This window comes from Nelusetta ayraudi, unplaced genomic scaffold (assembly GCF_046127955.1).
Source record: "Nelusetta ayraudi isolate G7.1 ecotype Tasmania unplaced genomic scaffold, CSIRO-AGI_Nayr_v1 ptg000080l, whole genome shotgun sequence".
NCBI lineage: Eukaryota > Metazoa > Chordata > Actinopteri > Tetraodontiformes > Monacanthidae > Nelusetta > Nelusetta ayraudi.
This window is the reverse complement of record NW_027466130.1, coordinates 149,386-159,741: the sequence shown is the minus strand read 5'-3', so window position 1 is coordinate 159,741 and position 10,356 is coordinate 149,386. Positions and strand designations below refer to the sequence as shown.

The 10,356-nt window shown below is 45.0% G+C and overlaps 1 protein-coding gene across 2 annotated transcripts in view; it reads right to left on the bottom strand.

Moving 5' to 3' along the window:
• Nucleotides 1–8,402: 8,402 nt before the first annotated feature.
• The window catches only part of LOC142900263 (voltage-dependent calcium channel subunit alpha-2/delta-1), a 67,895-nt gene continuing 65,941 nt past the window's right edge, over nt 8,403–10,356 (bottom strand). For both annotated transcript variants that reach the window (XM_076044442.1, XM_076044444.1), the window contains one exon: nt 8,403–9,149. In XM_076044442.1, coding sequence (XP_075900557.1) covers nt 9,113–9,149 — 37 coding nt within the window. In that variant the 3' untranslated portion in view covers nt 8,403–9,112. The remainder of the gene's footprint in view (nt 9,150–10,356) is intronic.

The window sequence follows — 10,356 nt, the reverse complement described above, 5'->3', positions numbered from 1 at the left end:
TTCTGCAAAATTGTCAAGCAGTAGTTGCTATTCATTGACAGCCTTATTGATCGATCATTGTTAAAATTTTAAGCAGCGTTTTCCTCTGAGAATCTCAATAAGATTTAACATTCATCTGAGAAAAAAAAAAAACATCTGAATATTTCTTGCAATGTATCAAATACAAAAGGAATCATTTATTCCTCCGTCACCCGGCAGTGGCGTCTCTGTTTGAGGAATAGAAGGTGAGTCAGTGGCATGCAATGTCTAGTGGGGGAACTTGCGTTTGCGCTTGTCTATAAGTTGAAAGTCGTCCCACACAGGACTGCATTTTGCTCGCTTCACATGGCCGTGGATGATTTATTTAGTCTCAAAACTATTCAGACCGGCCAATATGTCACTTTTTCACTGCTGAAAACCTTCGGCGACAGCATGAAAAGCACCGCGGGCTGCCAGAAATCGCAGCTTCGTTCACCAAATTCCAGCAGTAGAGCAGACCAAGCGGGAAAGGGCCTCGGGGTAGGAATGGAACCCTCAACCGCCCTGCTGTCAGGCGACACCTCCAGCCGCTGCACCACCCGCGTGTAGAAATGTAATCAAACTCAAAGCTGGCAGAAAAGTAAATGGTGAGCCCGGTGTTTTCCATCCATCCGGCATGCATCAAATTCACAGAGCAGCAGCCCCTCGCTCACCCGCACTCTCTGTGTTTATGGGTGTTGATGTGAAAATTGGAGTCGGACTCTCGGAACAATCCACCCCAGAAAATGGTCTTGTGAGTTTGTATATCCTTCCCAAACCAAAACTGTTTAAACGGCACATCCTTCGACATAGTACACATGTAGCGCGTCGCGCAAACACATCAACATCCCACGCGAGCTCCATTGTGTCGGCCCTTTGACAGCAGCACGGCTGCCACTCAAAAAGTGGACAAAAAGCCGCGACCAGCGAGAAAACACGCATAAGCGGGCCGTGTTTACACGGGCGACCTGTAAACTCAAGGTCGTTTTTTTTCTTCTGCCATTGTTAGGACTTGAGATGGAAGTTTTCACTTTGAGAACAGCCTTCCTGAGGAGGCAATTTCCCATTGCGTCGTGAAATAAGAACTATTTAATTAGAGTTGTTTAAAGTCGAAACCGAGATCGGGCACCGAGATGCAGCCGAAGGCTTGAAAGCTGCTTGAAACCTTCACTACGGCTACACAGACTATCCCACGGCCGGAATTTTGCTACTAAGAGAAACATTTGTCTTGTCACTCTTCCAAACACTCTCCCGCTGAAGAAGAGAAACGACCGGTGAAACCGACGTCTTGACAGCGAAAGCTGCAAAACCGTGCCTGAGGAGACAAGAGAGAAAACGGGGAGATTGGTTTTCAACTCAGCGGCCAAACCAGAGTTTCCTCATTTCTGACTCATTTTGCTCGCAGCGTCTTGTCTGACGCTTTCAGCGCATTTTCACGACTGTGACTCACTTCAAGGGAGGCGGCCGGAGGGGGTTGCAGGTACGTTTCATCCCATGTTCCGGCGCTTCCTGGCCCATGTGTATAAATAACATGTTGATGGAGAACATATAGCGCGCAGCCGGCCTGGTAGCGTGCGCACTGCCGGGTCTTCAGGGTCCACCTGAGTGACTTGCCAGACGTGAGCGCCGGGAACCCGAAGCATGAAAATATATTGAACACATAAACATGCCGGGTGGATTCCCGCGAAGCAGCTAAAGGTCTCCCGCTTCAAGCCTCTGCATAAACACAGACATTCGACCAGAAAAAGGGATCCGACACCGGCGCTCGATCCTCCTAATTAATAAAACGTGACTCTCATTGAGTGAGTTATTATTAAAAGCAAGTTGTTGAATAACAACTTGCTATTAATAGAACTCCAACAAAAGGCACGTCACTGTTAGTGGGAAATATCAGAATGGAAATCATGCTAATCTTTCCCCAAATCTACAGACGGATCATTTGCAAGATTAGGCAGAGGACTTGACGTGCTGACAAGTGAGCCTGGTCGGGCTTTCACTTTGTCTATTTGAGTTGTGACGAGCTGTGCAACCGGTATTGGAAAAATGTCTAAAAGGGGCTCGTGCACAATGCTAACAAAATATGCACAAGCTAATTAGAAGAGTGCTCACTTTACTGAACCGGATGAATGCCTCTCTAGGCTCATCTGCCTCCTCAAATTATCAGCTTATGCTTGCGAGTAAGGCCCTAATAGACACAAACATAAATCCTGGAGCTCTGTGCTGGAATGTGTCCTACTGTTCAACCTGCAAGAGGTTTGCCAATCACAATAAGCACACACCCAAAACACACGTGTTTTACAGTCTGACAGAGGAGCAAAGCTTGGGAGAGGAGGCAGCTTGTGCTCATTTTTACAAGAGGTTTATCATATTAGTTTGATTCGTACGGTGGCCGACAAGGGCCAAACACGATACAACTGCCTATAGTGCCTTAGTTGGAGAAAACAGCGGCAGGTATGGAAACGATGCAAATTCACGAACACAAGTCTAAACAAGGTACAAAAAGAGGATTGTGGTGCAAACGAGGAAAAACGCGCTGCAACACGTGAAAGCGCTTACTTAATCAAATGCGCTGCAAACAGAGGAGCGATGCAAAGCACAATGGGAAAAAAAACCCAACAAGAATAGACATGCAAACAAAAAGAAAAAAAAAACGCTGCATCAACCAGTCACTACAACGGAAGTGCTTCAAACCTGCAGGGGGCGCTCTTGGTGGAACAGCTCAATGGAGAGACGCACAGGTAGACCGAGGACGGCTGACTGACGGTGTTTGAAATGGCAGGAAGGCTTAGCACGCTCACGTGACGGCAGTTTCTACTAGAAACTTTCTAGTCATTGAGCTGTTCCGCTAAGAGCGCCCCCTGCTGGTCTGGAGCACTCCCGTTGTAGTGACTGGTTAATGCAGCGTTTGTTTTGTTTCGTTTGCGTGTGTTTTCTTGGCTTGCATCCGTTGTGTTTTGCGTCGCTTCTCTGTTTGCAGCGCATTTGATGATTTGAAGTCTGTGTTTTTCTGTATTGCAGTGCGTTTTTTTTCCTCTTTTTGGACCTTGTTTAGACTTGTGTTTGTGTTTGTGACGTTGCGTCGTTTCTATACCTGCAGCTGTTTTCGCCAACTCAGGCACATTAGGCAGCTGTATTGTTTTTTTGGCCCTTGTCGGCCACCGTAGATTCACATCAAAGGGCCGGTGCACCCAGGTTAATGTGAATGCAACCATAACTTCCCGTACTGAGCAACAAGAGCTGGAGCCTCGGGGGGTAAAGTGGAAATGTTGGCAGTGAATAAATAAACTGAGTGGCGTTTGCATTCAAGGCAAATTGGAAACTTGGACGACAGCGCAGGAGCAATGGGGAGAAGCAATATGGTATTTTGGCTTTTTCCCCCAACTGTGTTCATGGTTACAATGTACATTACATTTTGTACTGGCATTATAGAGAACCTTTTTCTTCTGTTACTGGAACTGCAGGGCCCAAATGGACAAAGTGGTGTGCATAAAGTGGGTGTGATTTCTAATTTGGTTGAACTACCACTGTGTACCCTCGGAGTTCCACTGACCGGCATTGGTGTCAGGCTGGGTGGGACCTGACAAGCACGGTTGCCAGAAAGTCCAAACAATTCCAGGAAAACATCGAAAGCCTTTTATGGATTTTCTTTTCCTGAATAAAAAATTAACTCGACGCTGTTCATGTTTTTCTTTGGAGGCAAAATAAAAACCCATTAAGCGTCCCATAACCAAAAAAAAAAAAAATGTCCACACGCATTGTTTCACTCCTGTCTGGGAAGAAAGGAGGGGAATCCTGGAAGACTGTCTGGTGGTCTTTTATTTCAGGATGTCGGAGCCACACAACAGGATCTGAGTGACCCTGATGACCTTGTGTTGCTGTTTCACGGTGACGGAAAAACTGTGACCTCTCTGTTATTGCTTACAGGAAGAACAACGCACTCACGCTTGTTTTTTCCTAACTGGGAAAAAAAAAAAGCATGAATGGTGGCAATTAAAAAAAAAAAAAAATCTCGCAGCTAATGTAAACTACGTTATAGTGACCAGAGTGAGGGAAGTTTATTTGGACTTGGGTTGATTGGCCGAGGGGAGTCGTGAACCAGAGGCGGCCGAGAGTGTGCGCGGCTAAATTTAGCGCTGACGGACCAAAAATAGCGGCGGCTGGTGGACGTTAATGAACTGTATACAGCTTTTACTAATATCCCGCTGACGACGCAGCGCCCCTCTCTCCGCGTCACGTCCTGCAATTACTGGAACAAGCCCCCCCAGAAACTTTAACTCAAGCGACGATGAGTCACATTGTTCGATATTTAAACGGGCTTCACATTAGGTCGGTGTGCTAGCAAAAAAAACGTTTCGGTCAAACTTTTGGATCAGCGGCTGAACAGAAAAGCTGATGAGCGGAAAAAGGACGGGGGGGGGGGGGGGGGGAACTGCCCTGTCAGTCAAATTTAACGTCTCTTTTGTTTGAGACATAAACAGCAATCATCAAGTCATAACCACATCGTGGGCAAGAACATCTTCCCTGAGAGGAACATGTCAGAATCAAGGAGGAGTCAACTGAGCAATCTAGACATTTATTTCAAACAATTCAGTCACAGCCAGTCAAACGTACGAATTGGATCATTTCCGCGGCCAAGGAGCAAAACGGGAATAAGATCGGGCAAAATGGCATTAAAAATGAATATAAAAAAACAAATAAATAACGTAAACGTAAATTTTCTTGTGTTTGCATTTCCTGTTTCCCTGCGAGACACATTGCACACCGCGCGCTGCTCTAAATAATTAAAGGAAGAAAAAAATAGGTTTGAAGGAGAAAAAAAAAGGGGGAGCAGGTTAAAATGCTGAATTAGCCTAATGAAGCTACTTGCTAAAGCTATCCGACTCTACAATCAGGCCTGCTCCTAGTAGACCAACAACACCAACAATAATATGTGTGCAATATTTTTGTATACGCCCCAGGAATATAATTTATTAATCACGTGCAATATCATCCATTTCCTTCATTCAGCAACTATACTTTAGTCTGTTTCACAAATATCTATACCTGTTTTTGCACGGTTCTTTCTATTTAACACTAGTTCTTTTATCTTATGCTATTTTTTTTTTTATACCTGGCATGTGTGTACTGCTGAATAAAAGAATATCATCATCATCATCATCATCATCATCATCATCATCATTAGGATGAAAAAGAGACGATTCGGTCAGACCTGCAGCTTCGGACGCTCTCCGGTCTTGAGACCTTTATTCGTTTTCTCCTTTAATTATTTGTGAAGGATTCCAAACGCTCAAATTGAAATTGGAACCTGCCCGTGCGCCTTTTCCTGTGTCTGTAACTTCTTAAGACAGGCATGTTAAAGGCTGTGACCCTGTCCCCATTTACAAGAGTATCCCCTTACCACCACCACCCTCCTCCCCCTCCTCCGTATCGCCGGGTGGCGCACACACGCAGACCTCCCACTCTGACACATTTCCAGGCAAAACAAACGACTGGCTCTTTCTACCCCAGCAATTAAAACCACGGCCACGTTGATTCTTAGATTGCCATCGGATAAACACAAACACTGTCCGCAATAAAGCCCAGAGACATGGACGAACTTAGCCCTCGTGACCGGAGAGTGCGCGCAGCATTTGGCTCCCTGCCGACGAAGGGCAGCACTGCATGTGTTAATTAGGCTGCCGGGCGATGTCACCAAATTGGAAACACCGCCGTCAAACATACAGTTTCACGGCATTGTTTTTTTTCTGTCCGCGGAGTCTTGATGATTAGATTCTACGGAAGCCCATTGGTGCCACGCTAGAAAAAATTTTCATGTTGTAACGTGAAACTATCACGATAAGAACGTCTACAGAGAGGAAACAGCTTAACATGGACAGTATCCATAAAACGGGAGTTATTGTTTTTATGTGTGTTTTTTTTTTTTTTTTTTTTTTAGTGGTGGAAGTGGGCATGACTAGAGACGTCCACACGCAATTTGGCGATGATTAATCGCCGTTCTCGGCCATTAAGCTACTTTAAGCTTTTCAAGCGTTTTTGAACGTCCCCTCAGTATCACGTTATAACGTGAAAACTATCCCGTAAAAACGCTAACAACCCCACGTTATTTCGTAAAGGTATCACGTCATAACGTGAAACTATCAAGAAATACCGTGATAATTTAAAGTTTTTACGTGACACTTATTATGTAATAACGTGATACTGAGCCCTGTTTTTTTTTTTTTTTTCTAGGCTGGCAGCAATGCGCTTCAGGAAGATTCAGCAACCTGACGTGTAATGTGTGTGTGTGTGTGTGTGAATATCTTGTGATGAATGTAAAACATGAAAATGGGAAGTGTTTGGATGAGATGCTTCAGATTGCCAGCTACAGGAGAAACGCGTGAAAACAAATTTTAGGTTTGAGGTTTCAAAATATTTTGGAGGAGGAAAAAAATGGACTCATCCTCCACCGATGAAAGTCATCATCGACCTCTGCGTAGCAGAGAAGAGGCATTTTGGAGTAGGTCCCATATATATACTGTATGTACAAATCATAGTGTTATCTGTGCTCTCTGTCTGACCCATCCTCCAACGCCTGGCCCGATCCAGGTGTATTATGGGATGTCGGCGCAACGGTTCACAGGCTTTAATTTGCATCTTATTTGTCAAACGATGCTTGTCGCTGCCGTCGTGCTTATCTATGTATTTTCGCCTTGAGGCTTTTACATTCTCGTAAGGCAAAAGGTAGAATAAATACATAAAACAATCTAAAGTAGTAACCATGTTATTGATTAATAAATAAAACATTATGTGCAGATCTGTACAACCTAGATTACATTATGTAGCTTAGCGTTGACTGTTCTCTCAGTTTTTTTTTTAGTTATTTGGCCATGCAGTGCTCAGTATTTGCAAGTATTAACTTCCAGTGAACATTGCAAAGTCGTCTGCGAACAAAATCATGCTGTACGCCCGAACTGAGGACTGCACGCTGGTCCCACTTGCAGAGAAGTGCAGATGCGATCAAATGGAAAAAGAAGAAGAAGAAGAAAAAAAAAGGGGGGCACTTTGGGTCATAACAATACAACACTTTTATTGTGAATATATTATATTTGCACAATAACCAACACCATGTTATAAACATTTTCTTTTTAAATCTTCTCTCGTTATCTCTTTTGTACAGTAAATAGTGTACAAATGTATACAAAAATGTTTTCAGGCTAGTCAAGTTCCACAAAAGAGTAATTCATGTACAAGTATTAAAGCACAATCAGAATATCGGAGGGACACGCACATGCCTGCACAAAGACACGCGACCCCCGCGGGTTAAAACACAAGTCAACACTTGACTTTGATAAACAGGCATAACCTGAAACACTCAACACCGGCAGGTCACCATGAAGGCAGGACGGAGAGAAAAAGGTGTCATCGAAATAAGTAAATAAATTGTTAATTGAATAAATAGATAAAGGGAAACACTTAGCGGGCGATCTTGATGACTCATGGAAAAGTAAGGCAAATGCAAAATCACCGCAAGTCGCAGTTGTTTCTCTTCAAAGTAAATAAATAAATAAATAAATCCAGGTCTCTCCATCGCGCCCTGATGCTGACCTCGGGCATTAGACGGCGTTCAAACACAAAAACAAGCTCATCCAATGACATTGCAGCGTTTGTCGACACTGAGCCCTCAGCGTCAGTCTCACAGCAGTACTCAAGAGCAACACAAGGGGGAAACGATCAGAGGGGAAGAGGAGGAGGAGGAGGAGGAGGAGGGAAAGAAACAAAGCAACAGTCGTTTTGATATGCTGATCTCATTCACAAGTCATCTTGGCTCCTGAGTCTGGAGATCCGCAGCCAGAAAGAACAGAAACAGGGCCGCTAATGGAGAGAGAGAGAGAGAGAGGCGTTGGGACGGGCACTCAGGTCGGTCGGGTTCAGTCTTGGACCACGGAGGAGACGACTGATGCTCCTCCGCCACATTCAGGAGCGCGGGCCGATTCTTCTCAGGGTCTGCTGGGGGGAGGGGGGCCGCGTACACGTGAAAGTATCTGCAGCAGGGTTTTGGCGCCCCCCCCCCCCCCCACCGCGCGACATCAACCCCTCTCCGTGCTGCAGCAGCATTAGCACCGCCTCGTATCACCCGGCGGACCGTCTGAGCTACTTTGTAGGCACTGGGAATTTGATGCATCAAATTGAAGGTAACCAAAGCTGTCAGAGCAAGAGCAGGCGTCGCACGCGGCTCTCTCTCCCGGACCTGGCGGTTGATAATCAGGTACTGCAGGCGCGGAGGTGTCTTGAGAGAGACGCGGCGAGCTCGCCCTGGAATACTGACGCACGCCCACGTCTGAGGGTTTCATCAAAAAAAAAAAATATTCGTCCCCCCCCCCCGCCACCCCCTAACGGGCTGGCACATTTTCTGCGGCTGTTGCTATTGTGTGCAGCTTTGGTGTCGAGAGTACCGGTGCTGTACTGAGAGCGCGCGGCTGATACAACACCTCGCGAGTTCAGGAAACACTTTGTCTGATTGGGAATCCTGGAAATGAGTTATTAGAAAGGCAGCACACTGAGAAGAGAAGGAAACAAACAAACGCTCAAACGAAATTTCGCACAGGCTGCTGAACTGAATGGGTCGTAGCGTAGCAAAGGAGCAACATACCTACACACATCAGCACTGTCAGCGGACAATTTTGTTGGCATAGTGGGGGCGGGGGGGGGAGACAGCTGGTCCAAGATCAAATCGGAAAAAAACAATTAAAGGGTTTTGGTTGGCTCTCGCTCTCGCACCATTATTAGAGTACGTGATGGAGACGAGCGGCAGCCGAGCGCAACGAGACGCGTGTCCGTCTCTGAGAGCGGCGGACGGGAGATGAATGAGCACCCTTTGGCATTGGAAGGAAAAACAAAAATGCAAATGAGGATCAAAAATATCTCGTCGCAGAGTGGCTTGCATACATCCGGGATGGCATAGCTGGAGCGTCTCCGGGCCTCCTGTGGAATGTCGGAATGGACAGTGTGTGCGGATGTGTGTTTGTGTGTGTGTGTGCGTGTGCTGGTCTGTCGGGGTTCAGGGGTCATGAGTGGTGGGCTGAGGTGACGAGCCACAGCAGCAGCTGGAGTCCGAGCATTGGCCAGAGAGACGGGCTCAGGTTGATCCCGCCCCCGCAGTCAGAATCATCTTCCTGTTGGGCAAATCAGATGCAAATCAGTGCAAAGAAAAAAAGGAAGCTTTCACAACGCCGCTCTCATCACCGCCGATGTCTGAGAAGCATTCCGGACCTTCTTCTCTCTCAATAGATCCGTTCGCTTGAGAAAAGCAATGCTTCAACATATATCTGCCCACACAGGAGGATGTTTTTGCTCTAAGTAGGGTCAGAGCGTCAGAGGAAGGTGCAAAAAATATTTGTGACTGAATTAATCTTAAGCAAAATTCCCTTTCTGATGAGTTCCTAACACAAGGAGTTAAAGTCAATACTTTACTTCTTTTTCTTGCACACTTTTCAGAAATTGTGCAACAAAGAGACAATATTTTGTGATGTCACAAAGGGCACTGATGTCCCGAGCAGGTTAATGACGGACAACCAAGCAACCTTAATTTGCCAACTTCGCAGCCACCTTGACCTTTTCGCCTTCAAAACAGGCAGGAAGTACAACAGAGCATCCTGTTTTAGCAAGAAGCGAAAGGGCGAGTGTTTTCGCAGGAGGCTGCAAACAGACGGCTAAATATCCTGATTTCTGGTAATCAGTGTTGGCGAGTAATCCATTAATCAGTAATCCACTACTGTAATTAAACTACTTTTTGAGTAATGGAGTAATGTAACGGGATTACTGGTAATTATATCATAATGACATTATCAAGTAACCATTCCGTTACTTCTCCGAAATATGTTGCAAGCTAAAAATGTGTCGTTATCCACAAAACGTCTAAAATTAAAAAATACAACTGATAACAACAATGTTGCAGATTGATGATGCAGCCGTGCAGGCTCCAGTAGTCCGGCTAAACAACTACATTCCTACACACACATATATATATATACTGTATATATATAATAACATTCCTTCAAGTTAAGAGGACAGAGGCAAATTTGAAATTGCAAAATTTGCACTTTAATAAAGTTCATTCCAAAGCTCTGAGCAACTGTTACTTTATCTATTTGTAACTAAAGTAATTAGTAATTATTAATTGATTACTTATGAAACAAAGTAGTTAAAGAAGCAATTACATTACTCTTTCAGGAGTAATCAGTAATCAGTAGTTGGATTACTTGTATGGAGTAATCCCAACACTACTGCTGGTACTCAGTCCCTGAGTTGTTAATGATGCAAGGGTCCTTTAAATTTGTTATTTATTTTGTAATTTGTAATTTCAATTTCACAGAGGAGCCT